Source organism: Drosophila novamexicana, unplaced genomic scaffold (genome assembly GCF_003285875.2).
Source record: "Drosophila novamexicana strain 15010-1031.04,08,12 unplaced genomic scaffold, DnovRS2.1 tig00000462-arrow-pilon, whole genome shotgun sequence".
Classification (NCBI taxonomy): Eukaryota; Metazoa; Arthropoda; class Insecta; order Diptera; family Drosophilidae; genus Drosophila; species Drosophila novamexicana.
The window spans coordinates 2,605,577-2,632,761 of NW_020824806.1; the positions used below are offsets into that span (position 1 = coordinate 2,605,577).

The 27,185-nt window shown below is 39.3% G+C and overlaps 5 protein-coding genes across 9 annotated transcripts in view; 3 read left to right on the forward strand and 2 right to left on the reverse strand.

Annotated features, from left to right (window-relative positions):
• Positions 1 to 611: 611 nt before the first annotated feature.
• Positions 612 to 2,753, reverse strand: LOC115760642 (probable hydroxyacid-oxoacid transhydrogenase, mitochondrial). The gene is made up of 5 exons (XM_030702102.1): positions 2,686 to 2,753; positions 2,545 to 2,629; positions 2,110 to 2,484; positions 1,907 to 2,048; positions 612 to 1,847 (listed from the first exon to the last, which is right to left on the reverse strand). Exons 1-5 carry the CDS (start codon positions 2,733 to 2,735, stop codon positions 1,105 to 1,107), a joined length of 1,395 nt encoding a protein of 464 aa, XP_030557962.1. The 5' UTR covers positions 2,736 to 2,753; the 3' UTR covers positions 612 to 1,104.
• A 162-nt stretch (positions 2,754 to 2,915) lies between these two features.
• Positions 2,916 to 3,128, forward strand: LOC115760701. Its single transcript, XM_030702166.1, has one exon. It carries the CDS (start codon positions 2,916 to 2,918, stop codon positions 3,126 to 3,128), a length of 213 nt encoding a protein of 70 aa, XP_030558026.1.
• Positions 3,129 to 3,892: 764 nt separating this feature from the next.
• On the forward strand, positions 3,893 to 4,359 carry LOC115760932. Its single transcript, XM_030702508.1, has one exon. It carries the CDS (start codon positions 3,936 to 3,938, stop codon positions 4,098 to 4,100), a length of 165 nt encoding a protein of 54 aa, XP_030558368.1. The 5' UTR covers positions 3,893 to 3,935; the 3' UTR covers positions 4,101 to 4,359.
• An 8,474-nt stretch (positions 4,360 to 12,833) lies between these two features.
• LOC115760933 lies at positions 12,834 to 13,300 on the forward strand. Its single transcript, XM_030702509.1, has one exon. The coding sequence runs from the start codon at positions 12,877 to 12,879 to the stop codon at positions 13,039 to 13,041; it is 165 nt and encodes a 54-aa protein (XP_030558369.1). The 5' UTR covers positions 12,834 to 12,876; the 3' UTR covers positions 13,042 to 13,300.
• A 2,067-nt stretch (positions 13,301 to 15,367) lies between these two features.
• LOC115760578 (kazrin) overlaps positions 15,368 to 27,185 on the reverse strand; it is a 46,400-nt gene continuing 34,582 nt past the window's right edge. For 3 of the 5 annotated variants that reach the window (XM_030701998.1, XM_030701999.1, XM_030701997.1), the window contains 9 exons: positions 25,219 to 25,527; positions 23,675 to 24,577; positions 23,559 to 23,619; positions 22,800 to 23,485; positions 22,559 to 22,720; positions 22,251 to 22,395; positions 18,335 to 18,446; positions 16,847 to 16,870; positions 15,368 to 16,782 (listed from right to left, as the gene is read on the reverse strand). In XM_030701998.1, coding sequence (XP_030557858.1) covers positions 16,342 to 16,782; positions 16,847 to 16,870; positions 18,335 to 18,446; positions 22,251 to 22,395; positions 22,559 to 22,720; positions 22,800 to 23,485; positions 23,559 to 23,619; positions 23,675 to 24,577; positions 25,219 to 25,527 — 2,843 coding nt within the window. In that variant the 3' untranslated portion in view covers positions 15,368 to 16,341. Of the gene's footprint in view, positions 16,783 to 16,846; positions 16,871 to 18,334; positions 18,447 to 18,517; positions 20,750 to 22,250; positions 22,396 to 22,558; positions 22,721 to 22,799; positions 23,486 to 23,558; positions 23,620 to 23,674; positions 24,578 to 25,218; positions 25,528 to 27,185 lie in introns of those variants that run through there. The other 2 variants (XM_030702000.1, XM_030702001.1) reach the window with 2 other exon arrangements.

Sequence of the window (27,185 nt, forward strand, 5' to 3'; positions counted from 1 at the left end):
TTATCAATCAAATCAAGTACATTTTCGACTCTGAAACATATTCTGAATTCAATAAATTATTTTAACCAAAATGAACTTAATCTTTAAATTGTAGAAACACATACATATTTAAATACGCCACTAATATACAATAAAATATACTTATTTATGAATTTGATTTGATTAATTTTACATCAAATAAAAGATAAAAGGGAACGGTAATCCTCTCTTTTTATTCAAAATAAAATAAATAAATAAAATACACTAATTTTCAAATAAAAATATATCAAAAATTAAAATTGGAATACAGGGTATAAAACAGTTCATTCTACTTTTAGATTCCTTATTAAATGTTTATCAACCGTAATTACAAATAAAATGAAATCTTTGATGTCAGTATTAAATTGAATTGCGGCTTGAAGATGACATCAAGCGATCCACAGACCATCTGGCCACAAGAACCAAATATGCTGCTTCTGCAAATGCCTATTTTTAAGTTCGCTCGAACTTCTCTTAAATTGAAGACAAATACATTCTCGAATACGATCCGTTTCTTCCACTTGTCTGTAAACAAAAAATTGCGAGTACAATGCGAAAAAGTAAACAAAAAATTCTGTGCTGAGCTTTGCTAAAATGTTTTTATTTTCTTACTGATTTTGCATGTCTGTAAATATTTATTGCAGTGTTGAGGATATTGTGATTTGTGTTAACAAAACTGGAAATCATTAAGGAAACTAGATTTAAATGTTGGCGCGCTTTGATCCCTGGCTGGATCCTGGATCCTGGATATTTTGTATGTCCAAGTAGAAGAGTATACATTATAATAATTATACTCAATAAAAAAGATATTTTCAAATACATTTCACTTGCAAGTAGCTCTTAATGTTAAGTTTAGGTTTATAGATAATTCAAAAATGTTAATTAATATTAAGTTACAAGATCATTTGTTTAAATTTCCCCTGTAACTTGTGTAATTGCATGATGAACTAGTTCAGTTCACGAACTGTTCTTTTTATCTATCGATATCGCAAAAGCTGTGGTCAATGCAGCCAACTTCATTTAAAAGATCCGTTAGTTAGTTTTGGCTTGTGAAAATTTTGAGAGGTAGGTGATATTTAATTGTAATTAATAAACCTGCATCGAGTTCTCAAAAAGTTGGGCCAGTTCCGCTTGCGTTTGTGCACGTGGCGCCATTTTCGTGATGCGCTCCTGGGGCAGGGCACCGTCGACCAGCGCTGGAATGTCGCTGCTGGAAAAGCCAAGCTCGCGAAGGCCATTTTCAATGCCGGCACGCTGCATGTAGCCGCGTACAGTGTCTGCCAAAAGGCGTCCAGCATCGGCGGCCTTGACGCCTGTCACATCGGCGCCCAGTAGCTGAGCGGCCTCCAAGTGCCGCTCTGGGCAAGCGGGCGCGGTAAACTCGAAGACAGCAGGCGCACTGACCACAACCGAGAGGCCGTGTGGAATGAGTGCGTGCTCACTGGCATAGCCGGCGGGCTTGTAATCGCGCACATGTCCCGAGATGGGATATGATAGACCGTGACAGAGATGCACGCCGGCATTGCCGAAGCCCACGCCCGCCATGGTCGAGGCGAGATGCATGCTGGAGCGGGCCTTTAGGTTGTCGGGCTGATATATGGCGTCGAGGAAGTTAGTGCGTATCGAGTCCAGCGCAAAACGCGCCCACACATCTGATATAGGGTTTCTGCCCTGATACGTCGGACGCAGACTGGGATCAGCTGGCGCTGGACCACGCTCACGGTAATCGATAGCCGTAAAGCTCTCCAGGGCATGGCAGAATACGTCGAACCCAGCGAACGCCATTACCCGCTCCGGCTGCGTCAGCGTGTGCAAGGGATCGACAATAGCTGCAAAAGACGCAAAAAGTCAGCTCGAGAAAATCTTAAATCCTGCTCCAGACGCTCACCCAAGGTTGGCTTCAGATGTTTGCTTGAGATGCCAGTTTTGGCATGCAGACGTTTGTAGTCGAAAATTGCCACTCCCGTCGTCTCCGAGCCCGTGCCGGATGTAGTGGGTAGCGCGATGAGTGGCTTCAGCTTGACGGAAATCTGCGAGCATTGAAAAGATCATCAAAAGGAAGAATCGTACGCATGTATAACAATGGCTAACCTCTTTGGCCCGTCCAATGGGTGCATTGACATAGTCCAGCAGCTCCGCCTCCGGATCACTACAGAATAGATTTGCCACCTTGGCGGTGTCCATGGCTGAGCCACCGCCAATGCCCACGAACGCATCGAACTGATGGCGACGCGCGAATTGGGCAGCAAGCCAAAAGCTTTCATCCGTGGGCTCCACACGCGTCTCATCGTACACCTGGTAGTTAATGCCGTGACGTGCCAGCGAGTCCAGGGCAACGCGAACGGAGGGTAGCTTCGCCACATTTTTATCTGTCACCAGGCAAACATTCTTTGCGCCCCAATTGCGCAAATCAGCGCCCAGCTCCGCGCTCACGCCCGGCCCAAAGCGCACAGTGGACGCCGACATCTGCGCACAGAGATTAACCGTGATAAGTAATGCTGGACTTTGCCCCTCGCCAAGACTTACCTCAAATGCATACTCCTTGGGGCCCGTTTGAGCTGTGGCCGCTGCAGCCGATCCATAATTATGCGCATGGGCTGGACATTTGCAGCTAAAAGAAATATGCGAATCAGCTGCGGGCTTAGTTCAACATTTCATATCACTTACGAGTTCGAAACTATTGTGTTTATCAAATTTAAAACGTTCTTGCGCGACATTCTCAGCAGTTGTTTTCTAATTTCTAATCAGCTGCTGCTCTTAACTGATAACAGCGGCGGTGCTGCCCACTTCGATCGACGATAGCATTCAAATTAATCGAACTCATTTGTATATCGATAACTATAACGGTGCTTTTCATTTGTTGCAGTTCCGATTTAAATTCAAAACAAGAAAAAGAAATGTGTGACTACGAGCACGAGTACTCCTTCACGTTTGATGAGAGCACGCTGGAAAATGAGCTCAATGGTCGCCCGTGGGACTGCGGATTCGAGAGCATGTGGCAGCGCATTGGTGAGGAGCTGCGGCGGGAACAGGAGATCAACGAGCTGGATCACATATTTCAGGAGAAGCTTAACCTGCAATGCTGCTCGCAAATGGACTCGTGGATGTAGAAAGCTCTCCCTATATATATAATTTGTATGTTCATTTCGTTTAGTCAGCAGCATTTTTGACAAATGCGCTATTGTTTAAGATATTTAAGATATTGTTTGTACAATCGTCGTTTACTTAAAAACAGTCAATATTGAGTTAGGAGATAGGCTCCGATCAAAAATATGTCGTTCATATTTTTAAATATATTCGTTGTCCTGTGCTGCGATCATAAATTCAAATTCTCTCAGATAATTGGTATTAATCGATCGCGATAGACCAAGTTAACAAGCACTTGAAATGCTGTCAATCATCTAACAATATATGTATTTCTTTTATATTATATTATTTTGTAATCTCGTTTCGACAGTATTTTCGTGTTAATTTTGTATAACCACAATTGATCAGTATTTAAATCTACGATCTCATATGTAGAAATATACACATTTAACGAAAGTTCAAATGCAATAAATTGTGTATAATTATCAAGAATTCAGTTGTAAGTTATAGATGTCACCGCTAACGATCCCACGCCGAGAAACAATTCTCGTTCGCTTGCAATGAGAAAATCAATTGTTAAATGCTGTTGATGTCAATTACCTAAGTGTATGTCCGCCCATATTTAACGCGAGATTTACAACTCAATTTTATGAAATCGCAATTCACGATCTTAAAACATAAGCTACACTAAACGATGTTGATAGATTTTCCCAGCGCCATTTACATAAACATATGAGTCTCCGCCCATAAAAGGGGCGCTCCGTTAGATTCAGTCATCAGTTTACGTCCAACTGTCAGCAGCAAAGCTTCCAAATAGTATCTGTTTCAGTATGAAGTGGTTCAATCTGTTTTTAGTGCTCGGTATTTTGGCGCTGGTCGGCAGCATTGGTACATTGACAGCCGCTGAGCCTGTCCCGCAACCGGGACCAGAGCCCAAGGGACGCCCGCACACAACCCGTCGCCCAAGGAATGAGAACGAAGAGAATCGGCGCTAGCAGCCCAATCCCATAAGATGCACCAAACAGCAACAGATTCGTGATGCACAAACGGGAAATATTTTGGTTACGGTGCAATGCTTTGGATTCAAACAAATGCAATTTATTGATGTTTTACTCTTGTAATATTATAAATGAACCAAACAATTTTGGCACCAGTTAATTGTTTACGTAGACTATGATTATATTTCAAAACATTTAAAAAAAAAATCATCAAAACAGTCTCAAATCATTCCCGAACCGATTTTCTAAGAATAAAGCTTTCATTACATATTAGGACCGCACGATTATTATCAGTTGACTGTAAAGTCAGTAGTTGCAGCTGTTAGGTTGACTGATATGAGACATGATGCTTTAAAACGCGCGGAGATTTGTTGTTTGTAGAGCGTCATATCTTCGCCAAGTTCGGAGTTATGTCGTTTTCAAACGTCATATGGTATATTGATATTTCCCAAAAGAAAGTTACATTATTTTTCACAATTTACAATCGAACGTATATTTTTTAAAGAGTGTTTTTTATGTTTGATATATATTTGCATTTGTATATTTGATTATACACTTAAAGGAATTTGTCATTGCGTTATCTGTATTTCACAGAGTCGATGGCATCGGTCAAAATTTCTGAACTACAACAAATTTGTATTTTCAGCCAAATCTGTTGCATTCCTGGCCGAACAAAAAATAAAAACCGGTTCCCAGATGACCCATATATCCTTGGTTTCACCATATCATTGATATAGTCCTGGTGAACGTACAGTTTCAAATCCATGCGAACTTCACTCGGAAATTTTCCTGAAACATGAATGTATGCGTTTTCTTTCAGCCCCATTACCCCAGCATTAGCCTCTCCTCCCTCCATGGTTCCTAGACGACAAATATATCCTTGGTTTTCTCATACCATTGATAGAGTCCTGAAGAATCTATAGTTCCAAATCCTGGCAAAACATCGGAGATATGTCGTTTTCAAACGACATAATTCCGCGCGGAGATATGTCGTTTTCAAACGACATAATTCCGCGCGGAGATATGTCGTTTCAAAACGACATAATTCCGCGCGGAGATATGTCGTTTTGAAACGACAGCATTAGCCCCTCCTCCCTCCATGGTTCCTAGACGACAAATATATCCTTGGTTTTCCCATACCATTGATAGAGTCCTGGAGAATCTATAGTTCCAAATCCTGACAAAATATCGCTTAAAAGCTGTATCTACACTGTTAGTTAACATACCACTGCTAAAAGGGGGGCGAAAGGTTTGATTGGAAATTATGCAAAAATATCAGGCGAACAGAAATGACCAGCAGGTAGATGCATAGAAAATTTGTGCAAAAATGATGACTTGCAAGTTCGTTAACAGTTCACTGTTAGGCAGCTATTATTTAACAGTTCGCTGTTAAGTCACCGTTAGGTAACATACCTCTGCTAAAAATGCCAGGCGAACAGAAATGACCAGCAAGTAGATGCACAGAAAATTCAGCATGGATATGACGTTTGAAACCGACATAACTTCGCCATGATATTGGTTATGTGGGAGATATGTCGTTTCAAAACGACATATCTCCACCGCTCTAAAAACAACATTTTTACAAGAAATTTTGCAAAAATACCAGGCGAACAGAAATGACTAGCAGGTAGATGCACAGAAAATTTCCGCGGAGATATGTCGTTTTGAAACGACATATCTCCCACATAAACATTATCATGGCGGAGTTATGTCTTTTTGAAACGACATATCTCCCACATAACCATTATCATGGCGGAGATATATCGTTTCAAAACGAAAAATTGCATTGCATACCCACAAGCTGCAAAAATATCCTTAAAGAAAAGGCATTCATATATGTTGACCATTTCGGCCATTTAGGTTCACCAGGACGTTATCTTTGGTATGGTAAAACCAAGGATATATGGGTCATCTAGGAACCATAGGTTTTGATTGTCTGTTCGCCTGGGGCATGGCAGATATGTGGCTGAAAGAAAAGGCATTCATATATGTTGACCATTTCGGCCATTTAGGTTCACCAGGACGTTATCTTTGGTATGGTAAAACCAAGGATATATGGGTCATCTAGGAACCATAGGTTTTGATTGTCTGTTCGCCTGGGGCATGGCAGATATGTGGCTGAAAGAAAAGGCATTCATATTTGTTGACCATTTCGGCCATTTAGGTTCACCAGGACGTTATCTTTGGTATGGTAAAACCAAGGATATATGGGTCATCTAGGAACCATAGGTTTTAATTGTGTGTTCGCCTAGGGCGTGGCAGATATAGCTATTAAAATAATGTGTGATATTTTGACAATCGAGGTTTTTGATCATTAATTTATTCGTTTATATTATCGGCTTGTTATTGTAAATCTAGAATTAAATTGGTCTGCTTAAATGTAAACATCTCATATTATTGATACAATATATGTTTCAGTTGTCGTAATGGTAGGAAGGATATTTCAGTTATATTTTCGAAAAGATTAACAGTTTGACTATTGCGGATTACGTTAGCTGTGATTTGTTAGTCTCAAATAATTCTGTTGAAAATTACATACACATGTGATTAATACATATATATATTTATATTAACTAGACCTATATTAATAGCCATTTACAATTTGCACAATACTGCACTTTTGCAAAATTGATTTATTCTGGGGGTGGTTTCACATTTGCTTAGCTACACGATAGTTGTGTTGGGCGCTTACAAAATAATAATTTCAATTTATCTAAATTGCAATTACGTTTAAGGGTATTATTTCAAATCCAATCTCCGCTGACATTTAAATCTATTGCCCACTCGCCTCACAGCAATTGTGGTCGAGTATTAAATGAAATTAATTTTTTTAAAAATGTACAATTACATACGATTTGATTAGGCTATAATAAAGTTAAATTGTTTTTAGTTGGAGCTTGTTTTCCGGGCAAATGGCCCGAATGCTCTGTGGTTAATTAATTCAATTAATTAAATGTTTTCTCTTAATTGCGTGCATAGAACTTATCCAATATGTTTTCACATACACATATTCAATAAATATTCAAGTTTTCTGTTGTGTACTTTCCCTCAATCTGATTTAATCAAATATGTATATGTAGCTATTGGAATTTAACGTAATTTCTTTGAGGTGGGTGTTGAGTTGAATCTAATCGCATCCTTTTCAAAATACTATCGCTAAACTTTGGTTTCTTCACTCTTAACTTATCACTTTGGAATGCCAGACGAGGCGTAAGGGAAATAGAGAAATAATATATTATATGATATATTAGCTGGGTGCGATTATATAAAGGGAATCTGTTAGCTGCAATCAGATGTTCATTCAGGTGAGTCTGATGATGCGGATATGCCACCCAGACTGCAGGCACCCATGCTGCCGCTGGCTGCCACCCCAATGTCGCTGATGCTCTTCACCCGTCGACTATTCTGCTCGTAGAGCAGGTGGCTGTCCAGCCCGTTGGGATCTAGGATGCTGCCAACGGGTGGGGCACTCACACGATGCCCGGGTGGACCGTAATTGGAGCTGCCTGAGCTTGGTGGCGGCGGTGGCGGTGCGGTTGTGGGCGGCGGTAGAAAATGATGGGAAAGATGATGGTGATGCGACTGCATTTGCTGCGGACCTATGGTAGCGTATATTCCTCCACCGCCGCCCTCGCTGCTGCTGTACGATGGCGTTGGGGAGGTGGAGTTTCCGAAGGAGCTGCGATCGCCGGCGCGATGGGGTTTGCTGTTGAACCGAAAGGCTTTTGAAAGAGAGCTCTGAAAATGGTAAAGAAGTCCATCAGAAGAGAACTTGCATTCGAATTATTATAGTTTCCATTACCTGAGATCCTTTCCATGCCGAAATCTGTAAGGTAGAAGAGACAAAATATACAAAAAAAAATCATTTTCATTAGCTTTGAATTCGTTGAATAATTGATAACCAGCTGAGTACAATCAGAACCCATCCCCCAACCAATGTCAATTATTAAAATTGCAAACATCTTTGGCCAGTTGCATCTGACATTTATCTGCGATTTGCCGTGAAACTTCTGGTGTCGGGTATTTTTTTTTTTTTTAATATATTAAAAATGGTTAATTAGTAGACAAAAGTTAAACCAACGGGCTCTTTTGTCGAATAAAAGAGCGCAATTTAAACAGTTTATATTTATTTTAATTAATTTTCATATTTAGTGCACTTTACAAAATGCTCATTAATTGTTACTTACTTGCAATAACTACGCATTGTGTACGAGTATATTATATATATTTTGTATTTTATATATTCATAGCTCTTGGGCTATTCTGTATGTATCGTTTGTTTTGTTTCGCACTTCATTTATTACTGATGTATATAATGCATGATTAAATGTAAACGTTGTAACGTGTTTAAATGGTCGCCTTTTAAGTACTATATGTGCGCTTTGCAACACTGAAAACGAATAATACACTGTTTTATAACACTTAAACACGTTATACCGTTATAATATATTCTAAATAATTGAACTAGCTAATGCAAAACATTCCTTCAAGATATTTTTTATAAAACCAAATCACACTCCATGCATTTTTTTTAAAACTTGTTTTCATATAATTTTACCAAAAGAGAGCTAAAAATATGTTTGCTTATTCCTTATTAATCAGTAGATTATCTCTTAATTTCTGATGCTACGTTTGCTTTGACTTGGTGAATTTACGGATCCATACAATTTCAATAAATATGCCAATTTATTGGAAATTGCTGAGAAATATTATTCAAGAAAATGAAATGTTCATCCTTACAAACATTTTAAGTCTATATATATTTAAAAAGAAGTTATATTAGTTTCTCTTATTTGTTGTTCAACTCGGAAGTGAAATTTTAGTTTAGTTTTATATTAATACTAAGTACTCTAAGTGTCGAAACATCGTTGTACTGTGTGCTCAAAATACTTTTGAGAAGTGGGCATTTGTTTGTCGTATGTTTGTTTGTGATAAATAAAAAGTTGGAAAATAACACAAACTAATATGATCCTTGACATTCTACACAAGTACTGAAAGCGATAAGTTTATAATTTATAGAGGCATAGACACACACATATATTTATATATAGAGAGAGTGAGAGATAGAGAGCGAGAGAGAGAGAGAGAGAGACAACAAAAGCTTCACGTCAAATCAGGCTAAGATAAATACAGAGGCAGAAATTTGATCATTGTTTTATATTTCCGTTCTGATTTTTGTTTTCAATTTTCGTAAGATATTTAATTTTTCCAATTGACTTTCGTGTGTGCAGACAATATAGCGCTAGATACATATAGATGTAGGTTATGGTTAGGCTGGAGTTCGACTTACCCGCAAGCTGCCACTCGATCGCCGATCTGTTGTGGCATAGTGCTGCAGTCCGCCGGGTCCAGTTAGGGGCACTATGCCGCAACCGGAACGGATGCCTTGACCCAAAGTTGCTCTACACAACAAACATTGCAATACAACCGGATTGTTTTCGTTTAGGTTTGTGTGTGTGTTCGTTTGATTGTGGACGTGGCCGTGGGCGTGTGTGTGTGGGAGTGGGTGTTGGTTGGGTGTTTATATGTTTGTGCATGTGGAGAATTTTGTTGCATTTGGCACAAATGAATAGTAGACACAAAACGGGGCAGGCAGAGACAGAGGCAGAGGCAGAGGCATAGACAGGCAGGCAGGCAAGCACACGCACACACGCACACACACAGACACGCACAGATGCCAAAAGTGATGTTGTTGTAGCAGTTGTTGTTGTCGTTGTTGTTGTTGTTGTGGTAGTAGTGTTGTATAATGCATTATTGTAAACAATCAAGACACAAGGATAGCAACAACAAGCCGTTGATTTTGTATACAATTGAATTGAGGATTTTACCAAATTGAAAGAAATAGTATATATGAAAATATAGAAAGTAGAAAAGAAACAGGACAAAGACAAAAACGGTTAATAATATTGAGAAATTTGTGTGTATCGATATTGGTATTGTTATTATTTTTGCATAATTGACTACTTGTAGCGTAAACAACAAAATTATGGCTAAGTTATATATAAGAGAGATGATGTGGGGCCCCGAAATGATAAGGTTTACATAAATGCTAGTATAGTATACCGTATGAAATAAATTTGGTGGAAGCATTGCTTCATTCACATCAAAACATATTTGTAGACAACGAGTAGACAAACAAAAAATCTACTTAAATATAGACACATACTTAGACAAAGTGTGCTAATTTTAACTCGAAAAATCACTTGAGTTTTACTTACAATTGACATTGCATTGACTTGGCAATAAATATCTAGGATATTGGGTTTTGGGATTTGGATGCGGTTGTGTTTAAAGTAAACGAAAACTAACAGATATGAACTACGTCGAAATATCATTTCGAAATGTGGTAGGCGGCTTTTTTGGGCGCACAAAAGTAGGCAACACTGAGAAGAAAACAAGCTAATGCATGTGTGTATGTATATATATATATGTATGTATATGTATTGGTGGTTCAGGTGTGAATGCACAATGTACACATATGTGAGTATGCATGTTTGTATGTTTAACCGGAAAATCTAGCAAATCTGTTTGCAGATAATCCAATTATATTTATGTTAGTATAATGTTCAGTTTATGTATCTGTATCTGTATCTGTATCACAGTGGACGGCTGTCCACATTAGTTACACAGGCAATTGAGCCCAGTTTATGTTTTCACATATATCTGTATAAATAGTTGCTAGAAGAATGCTTTATTACACATTTAATGTCTGCTGTGTTTTCTTTTTTTGTTTTTTGGTATCTGTTCTATGCATAATATGTTTTGGCTATAGATTAATACATATTTATATATAAAACTATAAACGAATCGCGTTCGCTACTTAAAGATTTGCTACCCAAATTTACGCTGGCCCACTAAACCTAAACACACATCTATGTTGTCTCCAATATCTGTGCGTATCTCTTATACTGCAAATGCAAATAACATCGATACAAAGAATTCTATTTATGCTTTAATAACTCTATTCGACTCGCGTGAGTTTTAATAGTGTCGCGTTTTTACTTTTGCGGCTGTGCTGTTCGGCTTAAATGCAAAGATTTCAGTTGTGTAATATACCTATATACCATATACATATACTATATATATATATACTATATATTTGTATGTAAGTGGTAAACTTGTTAAGCTGCAAAGCGTACACAGATTTCGCGACCCGATTCGCACTAACTATATTTAGTATAATATGGACATATCGATAATGCAAAGCTCCTCAGATTTTCGATATGTGATTTACTGGGATTTCACTCTAATTTGTTTTTGTTTTGTTTTCTGTTGGGTCATGAGTATCGGGGTGGGGTGGTTTTGTCTGATTACAAGTCCTACGAGTTATTTCGATGCTTATGCATAAATATTCAATTTCTTTGCTATACTAAGTGAGTATTTAATTATGTTGATTTGATTAGCGCTGTGCTCCAATTATTGTTCTCTTCCTAGAATTACCAATCAGCTTAGCTAAATACATTATTAAATATTGAATCGAGTTGAATCCCATCGAGTTACTTGTTGATTACAAATACACACATTTTTTGCCACTGGCATTATGAGAATAATTTTGACGTGATTTTGATTTCGATTTGAATTTTGATTTTATATATATGTATATATGTTTTTTTTTTTTGTTTTTTTGATTTAATGGCCCTGCAATTTGGCCAATTGCCGGGAGTTTTCCATTTGAAATTCTTCCATTTGACAGTATATTATGTATCTGCATTGGGCAAAGTAGAAAATATGTAGATATCGCGAGAGATGTTGGAAGAGAAAAGAGAGAGAAAAATAAGGCACAAGCCAATTAGTGCGTTTTGACGGCATTTCAGACATGCTCTAAAACACGCACACAAACACGCCACATATGCATGTATGTAATTATATATATATATATCTATATATAGGCATATAATACATACACACAGGTACTCTTATGATGTACGAGAAGCAATGCTGCTCGCAAATGGACTCGTGGATGTAGAAAGCTCTCCCTATATATATAATTTGTATGTTCATTTCGTTTAGTCAGCAGCATTTTTGACAAATGCGCTATTGTTTAAGATATTTAAGATATTGTTTGTACAATCGTCGTTTACTTAAAAACAGTCAATATTGAGTTAGGAGATAGGCTCCGATCAAAAATATGTCGTTCATATTTTTAAATATATTCGTTGTCCTGTGCTGCGATCATAAATTCAAATTCTCTCAGATAATTGGTATTAATCGATCGCGATAGACCAAGTTAACAAGCACTTGAAATGCTGTCAATCATCTAACAATATATGTATTTCTTTTATATTATATTATTTTGTAATCTCGTTTCGACAGTATTTTCGTGTTAATTTTGTATAACCACAATTGATCAGTATTTAAATCTACGATCTCATATGTAGAAATATACACATTTAACGAAAGTTCAAATGCAATAAATTGTGTATAATTATCAAGAATTCAGTTGTAAGTTATAGATGTCACCGCTAACGATCCCACGCCGAGAAACAATTCTCGTTCGCTTGCAATGAGAAAATCAATTGTTAAATGCTGTTGATGTCAATTACCTAAGTGTATGTCCGCCCATATTTAACGCGAGATTTACAACTCAATTTTATGAAATCGCAATTCACGATCTTAAAACATAAGCTACACTAAACGATGTTGATAGATTTTCCCAGCGCCATTTACATAAACATATGAGTCTCCGCCCATAAAAGGGGCGCTCCGTTAGATTCAGTCATCAGTTTACGTCCAACTGTCAGCAGCAAAGCTTCCAAATAGTATCTGTTTCAGTATGAAGTGGTTCAATCTGTTTTTAGTGCTCGGTATTTTGGCGCTGGTCGGCAGCATTGGTACATTGACAGCCGCTGAGCCTGTCCCGCAACCGGGACCAGAGCCCAAGGGACGCCCGCACACAACCCGTCGCCCAAGGAATGAGAACGAAGAGAATCGGCGCTAGCAGCCCAATCCCATAAGATGCACCAAACAGCAACAGATTCGTGATGCACAAACGGGAAATATTTTGGTTACGGTGCAATGCTTTGGATTCAAACAAATGCAATTTATTGATGTTTTACTCTTGTAATATTATAAATGAACCAAACAATTTTGGCACCAGTTAATTGTTTACGTAGACTATGATTATATTTCAAAACATTTAAAAAAAAAATCATCAAAACAGTCTCAAATCATTCCCGAACCGATTTTCTAAGAATAAAGCTTTCATTACATATTAGGACCGCACGATTATTATCAGTTGACTGTAAAGTCAGTAGTTGCAGCTGTTAGGTTGACTGATATGAGACATGATGCTTTAAAACGCGCGGAGATTTGTTGTTTGTAGAGCGTCATATCTTCGCCAAGTTCGGAGTTATGTCGTTTTCAAACGTCATATGGTATATTGATATTTCCCAAAAGAAAGTTACATTATTTTTCACAATTTACAATCGAACGTATATTTTTTAAAGAGTGTTTTTTATGTTTGATATATATTTGCATTTGTATATTTGATTATACACTTAAAGGAATTTGTCATTGCGTTATCTGTATTTCACAGAGTCGATGGCATCGGTCAAAATTTCTGAACTACAACAAATTTGTATTTTCAGCCAAATCTGTTGCATTCCTGGCCGAACAAAAAATAAAAACCGGTTCCCAGATGACCCATATATCCTTGGTTTCACCATATCATTGATATAGTCCTGGTGAACGTACAGTTTCAAATCCATGCGAACTTCACTCGGAAATTTTCCTGAAACATGAATGTATGCGTTTTCTTTCAGCCCCATTACCCCAGCATTAGCCTCTCCTCCCTCCATGGTTCCTAGACGACAAATATATCCTTGGTTTTCTCATACCATTGATAGAGTCCTGAAGAATCTATAGTTCCAAATCCTGGCAAAACATCGGAGATATGTCGTTTTCAAACGACATAATTCCGCGCGGAGATATGTCGTTTTCAAACGACATAATTCCGCGCGGAGATATGTCGTTTCAAAACGACATAATTCCGCGCGGAGATATGTCGTTTTGAAACGACAGCATTAGCCCCTCCTCCCTCCATGGTTCCTAGACGACAAATATATCCTTGGTTTTCCCATACCATTGATAGAGTCCTGGAGAATCTATAGTTCCAAATCCTGACAAAATATCGCTTAAAAGCTGTATCTACACTGTTAGTTAACATACCACTGCTAAAAGGGGGGCGAAAGGTTTGATTGGAAATTATGCAAAAATATCAGGCGAACAGAAATGACCAGCAGGTAGATGCATAGAAAATTTGTGCAAAAATGATGACTTGCAAGTTCGTTAACAGTTCACTGTTAGGCAGCTATTATTTAACAGTTCGCTGTTAAGTCACCGTTAGGTAACATACCTCTGCTAAAAATGCCAGGCGAACAGAAATGACCAGCAAGTAGATGCACAGAAAATTCAGCATGGATATGACGTTTGAAACCGACATAACTTCGCCATGATATTGGTTATGTGGGAGATATGTCGTTTCAAAACGACATATCTCCACCGCTCTAAAAACAACATTTTTACAAGAAATTTTGCAAAAATACCAGGCGAACAGAAATGACTAGCAGGTAGATGCACAGAAAATTTCCGCGGAGATATGTCGTTTTGAAACGACATATCTCCCACATAAACATTATCATGGCGGAGTTATGTCTTTTTGAAACGACATATCTCCCACATAACCATTATCATGGCGGAGATATATCGTTTCAAAACGAAAAATTGCATTGCATACCCACAAGCTGCAAAAATATCCTTAAAGAAAAGGCATTCATATATGTTGACCATTTCGGCCATTTAGGTTCACCAGGACGTTATCTTTGGTATGGTAAAACCAAGGATATATGGGTCATCTAGGAACCATAGGTTTTGATTGTCTGTTCGCCTGGGGCATGGCAGATATGTGGCTGAAAGAAAAGGCATTCATATATGTTGACCATTTCGGCCATTTAGGTTCACCAGGACGTTATCTTTGGTATGGTAAAACCAAGGATATATGGGTCATCTAGGAACCATAGGTTTTGATTGTCTGTTCGCCTGGGGCATGGCAGATATGTGGCTGAAAGAAAAGGCATTCATATTTGTTGACCATTTCGGCCATTTAGGTTCACCAGGACGTTATCTTTGGTATGGTAAAACCAAGGATATATGGGTCATCTAGGAACCATAGGTTTTAATTGTGTGTTCGCCTAGGGCGTGGCAGATATAGCTATTAAAATAATGTGTGATATTTTGACAATCGAGGTTTTTGATCATTAATTTATTCGTTTATATTATCGGCTTGTTATTGTAAATCTAGAATTAAATTGGTCTGCTTAAATGTAAACATCTCATATTATTGATACAATATATGTTTCAGTTGTCGTAATGGTAGGAAGGATATTTCAGTTATATTTTCGAAAAGATTAACAGTTTGACTATTGCGGATTACGTTAGCTGTGATTTGTTAGTCTCAAATAATTCTGTTGAAAATTACATACACATGTGATTAATACATATATATATTTATATTAACTAGACCTATATTAATAGCCATTTACAATTTGCACAATACTGCACTTTTGCAAAATTGATTTATTCTGGGGGTGGTTTCACATTTGCTTAGCTACACGATAGTTGTGTTGGGCGCTTACAAAATAATAATTTCAATTTATCTAAATTGCAATTACGTTTAAGGGTATTATTTCAAATCCAATCTCCGCTGACATTTAAATCTATTGCCCACTCGCCTCACAGCAATTGTGGTCGAGTATTAAATGAAATTAATTTTTTTAAAAATGTACAATTACATACGATTTGATTAGGCTATAATAAAGTTAAATTGTTTTTAGTTGGAGCTTGTTTTCCGGGCAAATGGCCCGAATGCTCTGTGGTTAATTAATTCAATTAATTAAATGTTTTCTCTTAATTGCGTGCATAGAACTTATCCAATATGTTTTCACATACACATATTCAATAAATATTCAAGTTTTCTGTTGTGTACTTTCCCTCAATCTGATTTAATCAAATATGTATATGTAGCTATTGGAATTTAACGTAATTTCTTTGAGGTGGGTGTTGAGTTGAATCTAATCGCATCCTTTTCAAAATACTATCGCTAAACTTTGGTTTCTTCACTCTTAACTTATCACTTTGGAATGCCAGACGAGGCGTAAGGGAAATAGAGAAATAATATATTATATGATATATTAGCTGGGTGCGATTATATAAAGGGAATCTGTTAGCTGCAATCAGATGTTCATTCAGGTGAGTCTGATGATGCGGATATGCCACCCAGACTGCAGGCACCCATGCTGCCGCTGGCTGCCACCCCAATGTCGCTGATGCTCTTCACCCGTCGACTATTCTGCTCGTAGAGCAGGTGGCTGTCCAGCCCGTTGGGATCTAGGATGCTGCCAACGGGTGGGGCACTCACACGATGCCCGGGTGGACCGTAATTGGAGCTGCCTGAGCTTGGTGGCGGCGGTGGCGGTGCGGTTGTGGGCGGCGGTAGAAAATGATGGGAAAGATGATGGTGATGCGACTGCATTTGCTGCGGACCTATGGTAGCGTATATTCCTCCACCGCCGCCCTCGCTGCTGCTGTACGATGGCGTTGGGGAGGTGGAGTTTCCGAAGGAGCTGCGATCGCCGGCGCGATGGGGTTTGCTGTTGAACCGAAAGGCTTTTGAAAGAGAGCTCTGAAAATGGTAAAGAAGTCCATCAGAAGAGAACTTGCATTCGAATTATTATAGTTTCCATTACCTGAGATCCTTTCCATGCCGAAATCTGTAAGGTAGAAGAGACAAAATATACAAAAAAAAATCATTTTCATTAGCTTTGAATTCGTTGAATAATTGATAACCAGCTGAGTACAATCAGAACCCATCCCCCAACCAATGTCAATTATTAAAATTGCAAACATCTTTGGCCAGTTGCATCTGACATTTATCTGCGATTTGCCGTGAAACTTCTGGTGTCGGGTATTTTTTTTTTTTTTAATATATTAAAAATGGTTAATTAGTAGACAAAAGTTAAACCAACGGGCTCTTTTGTCGAATAAAAGAGCGCAATTTAAACAGTTTATATTTATTTTAATTAATTTTCATATTTAGTGCACTTTACAAAATGCTCATTAATTGTTACTTACTTGCAATAACTACGCATTGTGTACGAGTATATTATATATATTTTGTATTTTATATATTCATAGCTCTTGGGCTATTCTGTATGTATCGTTTGTTTTGTTTCGCACTTCATTTATTACTGATGTATATAATGCATGATTAAATGTAAACGTTGTAACGTGTTTAAATGGTCGCCTTTTAAGTACTATATGTGCGCTTTGCAACACTGAAAACGAATAATACACTGTTTTATAACACTTAAACACGTTATACCGTTATAATATATTCTAAATAATTGAACTAGCTAATGCAAAACATTCCTTCAAGATATTTTTTATAAAACCAAATCACACTCCATGCATTTTTTTTAAAACTTGTTTTCATATAATTTTACCAAAAGAGAGCTAAAAATATGTTTGCTTATTCCTTATTAATCAGTAGATTATCTCTTAATTTCTGATGCTACGTTTGCTTTGACTTGGTGAATTTACGGATCCATACAATTTCAATAAATATGCCAATTTATTGGAAATTGCTGAGAAATATTATTCAAGAAAATGAAATGTTCATCCTTACAAACATTTTAAGTCTATATATATTTAAAAAGAAGTTATATTAGTTTCTCTTATTTGTTGTTCAACTCGGAAGTGAAATTTTAGTTTAGTTTTATATTAATACTAAGTACTCTAAGTGTCGAAACATCGTTGTACTGTGTGCTCAAAATACTTTTGAGAAGTGGGCATTTGTTTGTCGTATGTTTGTTTGTGATAAATAAAAAGTTGGAAAATAACACAAACTAATATGATCCTTGACATTCTACACAAGTACTGAAAGCGATAAGTTTATAATTTATAGAGGCATAGACACACACATATATTTATATATAGAGAGAGTGAGAGATAGAGAGCGAGAGAGAGAGAGAGAGAGACAACAAAAGCTTCACGTCAAATCAGGCTAAGATAAATACAGAGGCAGAAATTTGATCATTGTTTTATATTTCCGTTCTGATTTTTGTTTTCAATTTTCGTAAGATATTTAATTTTTCCAATTGACTTTCGTGTGTGCAGACAATATAGCGCTAGATACATATAGATGTAGGTTATGGTTAGGCTGGAGTTCGACTTACCCGCAAGCTGCCACTCGATCGCCGATCTGTTGTGGCATAGTGCTGCAGTCCGCCGGGTCCAGTTAGGGGCACTATGCCGCAACCGGAACGGATGCCTTGACCCAAAGTTGCTCTACACAACAAACATTGCAATACAACCGGATTGTTTTCGTTTAGGTTTGTGTGTGTGTTCGTTTGATTGTGGACGTGGCCGTGGGCGTGTGTGTGTGGGAGTGGGTGTTGGTTGGGTGTTTATATGTTTGTGCATGTGGAGAATTTTGTTGCATTTGGCACAAATGAATAGTAGACACAAAACGGGGCAGGCAGAGACAGAGGCAGAGGCAGAGGCATAGACAGGCAGGCAGGCAAGCACACGCACACACGCACACACACAGACACGCACAGATGCCAAAAGTGATGTTGTTGTAGCAGTTGTTGTTGTCGTTGTTGTTGTTGTTGTGGTAGTAGTGTTGTATAATGCATTATTGTAAACAATCAAGACACAAGGATAGCAACAACAAGCCGTTGATTTTGTATACAATTGAATTGAGGATTTTACCAAATTGAAAGAAATAGTATATATGAAAATATAGAAAGTAGAAAAGAAACAGGACAAAGACAAAAACGGTTAATAATATTGAGAAATTTGTGTGTATCGATATTGGTATTGTTATTATTTTTGCATAATTGACTACTTGTAGCGTAAACAACAAAATTATGGCTAAGTTATATATAAGAGAGATGATGTGGGGCCCCGAAATGATAAGGTTTACATAAATGCTAGTATAGTATACCGTATGAAATAAATTTGGTGGAAGCATTGCTTCATTCACATCAAAACATATTTGTAGACAACGAGTAGACAAACAAAAAATCTACTTAAATATAGACACATACTTAGACAAAGTGTGCTAATTTTAACTCGAAAAATCACTTGAGTTTTACTTACAATTGACATTGCATTGACTTGGCAATAAATATCTAGGATATTGGGTTTTGGGATTTGGATGCGGTTGTGTTTAAAGTAAACGAAAACTAACAGATATGAACTACGTCGAAATATCATTTCGAAATGTGGTAGGCGGCTTTTTTGGGCGCACAAAAGTAGGCAACACTGAGAAGAAAACAAGCTAATGCATGTGTGTATGTATATATATATATGTATGTATATGTATTGGTGGTTCAGGTGTGAATGCACAATGTACACATATGTGAGTATGCATGTTTGTATGTTTAACCGGAAAATCTAGCAAATCTGTTTGCAGATAATCCAATTATATTTATGTTAGTATAATGTTCAGTTTATGTATCTGTATCTGTATCTGTATCACAGTGGACGGCTGTCCACATTAGTTACACAGGCAATTGAGCCCAGTTTATGTTTTCACATATATCTGTATAAATAGTTGCTAGAAGAATGCTTTATTACACATTTAATGTCTGCTGTGTTTTCTTTTTTTGTTTTTTGGTATCTGTTCTATGCATAATATGTTTTGGCTATAGATTAATACATATTTATATATAAAACTATAAACGAATCGCGTTCGCTACTTAAAGATTTGCTACCCAAATTTACGCTGGCCCACTAAACCTAAACACACATCTATGTTGTCTCCAATATCTGTGCGTATCTCTTATACTGCAAATGCAAATAACATCGATACAAAGAATTCTATTTATGCTTTAATAACTCTATTCGACTCGCGTGAGTTTTAATAGTGTCGCGTTTTTACTTTTGCGGCTGTGCTGTTCGGCTTAAATGCAAAGATTTCAGTTGTGTAATATACCTATATACCATATACATATACTATATATATATATACTATATATTTGTATGTAAGTGGTAAACTTGTTAAGCTGCAAAGCGTACACAGATTTCGCGACCCGATTCGCACTAACTATATTTAGTATAATATGGACATATCGATAATGCAAAGCTCCTCAGATTTTCGATATGTGATTTACTGGGATTTCACTCTAATTTGTTTTTGTTTTGTTTTCTGTTGGGTCATGAGTATCGGGGTGGGGTGGTTTTGTCTGATTACAAGTCCTACGAGTTATTTCGATGCTTATGCATAAATATTCAATTTCTTTGCTATACTAAGTGAGTATTTAATTATGTTGATTTGATTAGCGCTGTGCTCCAATTATTGTTCTCTTCCTAGAATTACCAATCAGCTTAGCTAAATACATTATTAAATATTGAATCGAGTTGAATCCCATCGAGTTACTTGTTGATTACAAATACACACATTTTTTGCCACTGGCATTATGAGAATAATTTTGACGTGATTTTGATTTCGATTTGAATTTTGATTTTATATATATGTATATATGTTTTTTTTTTTTGTTTTTTTGATTTAATGGCCCTGCAATTTGGCCAATTGCCGGGAGTTTTCCATTTGAAATTCTTCCATTTGACAGTATATTATGTATCTGCATTGGGCAAAGTAGAAAATATGTAGATATCGCGAGAGATGTTGGAAGAGAAAAGAGAGAGAAAAATAAGGCACAAGCCAATTAGTGCGTTTTGACGGCATTTCAGACATGCTCTAAAACACGCACACAAACACGCCACATATGCATGTATGTAATTATATATATATATATCTATATATAGGCATATAATACATACACACAGGTACTCTTATGATGTACGAGAAGACAGATATACTTAGTTAGATGATAGTGCAGCTACACATAGTATATGGAAACGTATGACGGCGCATGAACAAAGTTTATAGACGAGAGTATGGATTGTCTTCAGTCAACAACTACAACAACAATCAAGACACTTAAACGCGTCTCTGGACTATTTCCACGCTGGATTACTGGATGATTGATAGAGCGCAGGCTGAGCTTAAAGTGATGATATGTACGAGAATATATGCAAAGCCGTTTAAAATCAAGAAAAGCGTCTCTAATGCTTGAGTATGAGTGTGTGTGTGTGTGTGTGTGTCTGTTGGATGAAGTGAATGAAGAATGAAGAAGAAGCAGAAGCACACATATACAATGTAAATATATAAAATAAATGATGGTACACTACTTTCCTTTATAGGAGACAAATTCTTCCCTTTCAGGTATTCTTTTCAATTATCAAGAACAATTAGTAATATCTCTTGTAGATCCGAAATACAATGTTAATATTTCATAAATTCTAGCAATGTTCTTTATATACAGATAAATCTCAATAATTAGCTATCTCCGATTATGAAATGAACAATATTCGAATTAAATTAACGTTGACATTTATTTTAGCACAAACATTAACATGAACCTTAGCATTAACAAAAACATTTACACTGACATTAAAATTAACATTAATATTAACGTCAACATTAACATTAACATCTACATTAATGTCAGATAGTTAAGGCCAGACGGGAACAAAGCTCAGGTGGATCTGAGCATCTAATTAATGTTGGTTTCAACCTAAACCTTTTCCAAAAATATATTTAAAAATAATTATTCAATACTAATACTCTGCCCTAGGTAAAATTCCTATACTAATTGGACAAAAGCAGTTCTCTGATAAAATTGAAGATTAACGATGATGATGATGGGAATGATGGGGATGTTTATGGTGGACCATGCAAAAATGATGAGACAAACAAAATGAATGAAATAATGAGCACAATAGCAATAAATAAATCATATTACAAGCATGTACGATTATGTAACCGACAATGGGAGAAAATGCAAAGTAGGAAGAACCCAATCAAATGTGAACGAAACAATAGAAATTCTAATCGAATGGGTACAGTAATCAAAACGCTGTTTAACGCTACATACATACTTATTATGTATACAGATTGGACAGAGAGTTGTCTCGGTATCGAAATCGACAACCGAAACCAGGGTTACATAAGGGACACACGCACACACACACACTAATCATGTGGATGTGAATGGAGGCGGACGTGGGACGGACACTCACCTTGCGGGCAGGATGAGGGCATCAAATTCCGTATTAAGATGGCGTCGTATTATGTTCTTTGATGGGGGAATGCCCAGCGCCGTTGCCATGGTATCGCCCGAAAAGGATGGCTCCAGCACAACAAGTCCGCCATGGACGCCGCTATCTGCAAATGGAGCCGGACACAAGGGTTCAATTCAGAACATTTCAATTGAAACTCAACACTGAAGTGCTTAAATGGCACATTATCATTATCCAATATGCAACTGATATTCGCTTGCAACGGAACAAGCAGAGGGATGCTCCATTATGGAATACAACGAACTCACCCTTCAGGTTGTCCGCGTACTCGCCCAGGTCAATGGAGCGCACCCAGCGTATGAAGCGTTGGTTAGTCCAGACAATGGGATCCGTATCGACAGTCTCCGATTGCACCCGTCGCATGGCCAGCGTCTGACGGTCATATTTGACAATGCGCAACACGTGAATGCCTAAGGGCAGGAGAGAAGCCAAGATGTTAGCTGTCAGTTGGGCATATTCCAGCTAAGGACTGCTGCTGCAATTGCATACCATGTACAATGCTGGCCTGATGGAATTTTCGCGTCACACCGAGAAACTTTTCCAGCTCCTTCTTGGACAGGGTGTCCAGCATGCGGGCATCAACCAGCGACTGCAGGAAGGGCTCAGCGTACTGCGGCAGCCCGATGTCCGGCAGCCACTCAGTGGCAACCCAAGTGTGGCCCAGTTGTGTGATCAATGGATAGCGCACCAGCTCCGGACGTCGCTGCTCTTCAATAGCCAGGCGCAACTTCTTGCGATGCATGGGATGGCCCAAACCCAAGCCGGCCTCGAGCTCAACGTCGTTCAGCTCGAGCAGCACCTTGCCGCTCTTCACGTTCTCCGCACAGCGTGCGCTATATTGTGGCATGCCCAGAGCCACCTCCAGCCAGGCCAGCACCTGCGTGGCTCGCCAGCGTTCTATGGGCAGCTGGGAGGCCTCACGCAGCAGTCGCAGCTTTTCGGCATAGCCCTCCTCGGATAGTGGATTCCATGAGTAGTCGCTATACTCGGTCACCCCATCGGCGGACAGGGCCTTGCTCTTGTTACGGGAACGTGCAAAGACACGCGAGATGCTGCCCCAGGTGCCACCGCGACCGTTTCGTGCGCCCAGCGGTCCGCTTTTGTTACCAAACTTGCGAGTTATGGCGCCAGCGCCGCCTGGTCCCTCGGCATCCGGCGAGAGCTGCTCCACGGACCTGAACGGAACAAATATAAATTCACAACAATTATACATGTATACTAAAAGACTTTTTTCTTGTGTTAAATTACCTGGAATAGGCGCCCGAGTTCAGAGGCGAGAGTGTAGGACTGCGTTCCTTGGGCGTGCCAACTGCAAGATAAAAAGATTAGTACAAAGTGAGCTGGAAAAACTGTTGGCTACTCACATTGGTACATGTTCTGGCTGGAGACTAGAGAGATGCTGTCCGGATCGACGGTGATGCAGGGCCCGTTGTCGCAGGTGCCGTCGCTGAAGTTGAGCTCCCCGCCGGTGCTCTCGCGATCGCTGCTATTCCGTAGGCCCGAGTCATTGGAGCAGGAGTTGCGATCTCCGACTGTGGCGCCGGAGCCACCACTGAGGCTGCCGCTAAACGCCGACAATGAGTTCGAGTTGCCACGGCCACTGTCCTCGGCTGTGCCACGCAGGCCGCTCAGGTTGCCTGCTAGACCCGAACCGCCGGCCATCTGGCTGAGCATGCCGGAGGCAGCCGATGGTGGCGTCAGCGGCGCGAATGAATGCAGGCTCTCCTGGTCGGATAGGCAGCCCGTCAGCTGGCGTCGCGCCTCTAGCAGCTGTTCCTGCAGCCGCTGCAGCTGGAGATCGCGCGCCGATAGCTGCTGGGCCAGTGCGAGTGAGCGCTCGGCCTCATCGCGCGCCTGTTTCAGCAGCTGGAAGCGCTCACGGTCACGATCGCCCGAGATCTTGGCATTGGTTGACTCTGTCTCGCGCACACGCTCCTGATAGTTGCGTATAAAGTCACGCAACTCCTGCTCCTTCTCCTGCAGCGAGGCGCACAACTGTTTCACCTGGCCCAAGAGATCGGATTTATCGGTGCGGAGTTTCTTACGTTCCAGCCGCATGGTCAGCAACTGATTCTTCACGCTGCGCAGCTCCGTTTCCAGCCGTTCTACGCGCTCCTGCGACGCAGATGGCTGGGCTGCATCCAGGTCGGCGGAACCTGGTTCAGCACCACCTACGGCTCCGTCCGTCGAATGCTCGAGCAGCCGGCGCAGGCGCAGCAGCTCCGCATTTAAACGTTCGTTCTCCTCGCGAAGCTTCATGGCCGTCTCTGCAAAAGAACGTTAAGTTTTAGATGAGTGTGTGGCCAGCCAGCTGGCCGGGTTGAGTGCCGCGCTAAGCTCAAGCCGTGGAAAAGCGGGGACGGTGTCGTTGTCGATGATGCTACGCGTTAATTAGCAGTTAGCCCCATGGCTCCCATAGCTACTATTTATCTATATGCTAGGCGTTCTACCATACTCGAGGCCCCCAGGCCAACTCATCCCGCCAACACTTTCAGCTGACATGTCGCACAGTCAGCTGCCAACTACTTTGCATGCCAAATCTCTAAACACAGAACTACGAACGAGCAAAACTAAAGAGTGTGCAGTGTGTGAATGGCGCTTGAGCAGGAAAAGTTTTCGGTTTAAACTGAAAACGAGTTAAATGGGTTAGGTCAAGGATCAATTTGGACAAATTCCGAACGGGTGGCAACTAGCCAGGAGGGGATGGGATTGAGTGTGTAAGGAGGGCATGCGAGTTAAATGTTAATGCGAGTGCTGATAGGACGTCTGCTGTGCTCCAATTAAAAGTACAGAGCGGAAATGGCAGATGAAAAGTGAGGAAAATGCAAGATTGAAATGGCGAATGGCGAATGGGGAATGGCTTTAGTACGGGTGCGGGTGCAAGAGTACGAGTCTCGGATCGACTTACCTGGACGAAATATGAACTTTGACTCGTCATTGCGATTGCCATCAGGAATGCTGTTCGAGTTTATGTGTTGGCTTGTGGTGGTCGCCTCTAGCATCAGCAGCGCGGCGGATGCAGCCGATGTCGGGGAGCAGGACGTTGGGGATGCCAACGGCTTCAGCATGGCCGTGGGCATGGGTACGGGCATTGCCGTTGAGGATTTAACTTTCATTGTCTTCGATATGGTAGGTAATGAGGCTGCGCCGACCGCTGCCAGCTCCGGTTCCATTAATTTCACAATCGAGCAAACATCATTCGCATTTCTCTTGTCGACTGCATTTATATTGTTGTGTATTGAGTATTTCCCCCCAAATACACACCAAACGGGGAATTTTCAATCGAATTCGTGATTTTCGTCAATAAGTGGGTTGAGTGTCCAAATGGATGGGGGTTGGGGGGTGTTAACAAAATAAATAACAACAGTAATAACAACAGCAACGATTTAAGCACATCATGTTAATGTAAATGTTAATGTTAATGTTAATGATTATGTTAAGGATTATTATGTTTAAGATTATGTAGGAGGGCTGACACAATGAAGTTGAGTATGTTTGCGTATGTGTGTATGTGAGTGTAGGTTTGATTAAATCTCTGATTTGGATTAGTCACACACACGTACACACGCACCCACACTCACAGGGAAATGGAACGTGCAGGTTTCTATTCGATGCTGAATAGCTAAATACAATGTGAAAACCAAATGCCATCCGAAGTACTTAAACATACTTATAAAGGATATTTAACAAACATAAAATGTATATACAACAATCAATATGCATTTTAATTTTTCAACATTTAACTAAAATACGTAATGACATTTATATCATACTTTATTATAGTAATTGGAGATGAACTCGATTTGACTTTTTATCAGCGAATTCACTTTAAATGAATTTCAAACTCATTCATGTGTATATTTAACTTAAATCGTTGGCTCACACATCTATTTTATTATTATTTATTCATTCAACTCTGCACGTTTTTTCTTAATAATTTGTATTAAAGGCCAGGCTATAAATCCGAATTTAACAATTGCGGGAAATAAATTCGCAGTAATCCATAAATTATAAAAAAGCTACAAAACTGCTGGCAATTATTTATAAATGCCCATAACCTTATCATATCTAGTCAGGTTAAAAAAATATAAAATTGCATTAAGTTTTTACAGACTTGTATAGAATATTTTTGCATAACTTTCTCATGAAATTTATAACGCTTTATGGAGGCTATAAATCCATGAAATATCGAAGACTGAGTCGTATTTGGAAACTATTTGATTGGATGACATCAACTTAAACAAGTCTCATGTTGAATATCTGACTTTTTAAAAAGGAAACAGCTTTTTGCTGAATATCATGTTTTTGAATCTATTTTAAATAAGGATAGCTCTGAGTCAGCCCGTGCCTAGTCTGTTGCAGCCACATCAAGATGTGCCAAACTTGAGGGGCTATGCTAATGCGACCGCATCACATAGGGATGTGCATTTCGTCTGGCAGCGTGATTTGCGATTCCCTGCAGCTCGATTGTCATTCGACAACAGCTGCCGCAATCTCGATTCTAATCCTGATGACAGCAGGTCGGGTCCGCGTCTCCGTAGCCGAATCCATCAGAGTCGCTGTACCAGCGTTACGTTTTGTGCCCGGGCCATTAAAACGGCTGCTGCTATCATTCTGCGAGAGTTTTGCCGTGCAGGCGAATTTCCATCTCTTTGCCACACCCCAACATAATCTGAACCCCAACTGCACTTTGGCTCGTTTTTGCTAGCCGGCGCATTTCCAGATCCAGCTGCGTACCCATTGCCGTTCCTAATTCGAGTAAGTAAGAGATTTGCGTTTGTCATTTTCTTCATGTGCTCGTTGCCTGAGTTTCCCCCATTTGTTTTCCACTGCCTGGCCTCGACTTGGGCAACAAGCCCGAGTTTAATTTTAATT

Excerpts from the sequence above, each read along its gene's own strand:
- LOC115760642 (XM_030702102.1), bottom strand. The coding sequence starts at position 2,735 with ATGTCGCGCAAGAACGTTTTAAATTTGATAAACACAATAGTTTCGAAC. Across the intron at positions 2,630-2,685 it reads AACACAATAGTTTCGAACTC|CTGCAAATGTCCAGCCCATG; the intron begins GTAAGTGATATG and ends TATTTCTTTTAG. Across the intron at positions 2,049-2,109 it reads CCATTGGACGGGCCAAAGAG|ATTTCCGTCAAGCTGAAGCC; the intron begins GTTAGCCATTGT and ends CAATGCTCGCAG.
- LOC115760701 (XM_030702166.1), top strand. The coding sequence starts at position 2,916 with ATGTGTGACTACGAGCACGAGTACTCCTTCACGTTTGATGAGAGCACG.
- LOC115760932 (XM_030702508.1), top strand. The coding sequence starts at position 3,936 with ATGAAGTGGTTCAATCTGTTTTTAGTGCTCGGTATTTTGGCGCTGGTC.
- LOC115760933 (XM_030702509.1), top strand. The coding sequence starts at position 12,877 with ATGAAGTGGTTCAATCTGTTTTTAGTGCTCGGTATTTTGGCGCTGGTC.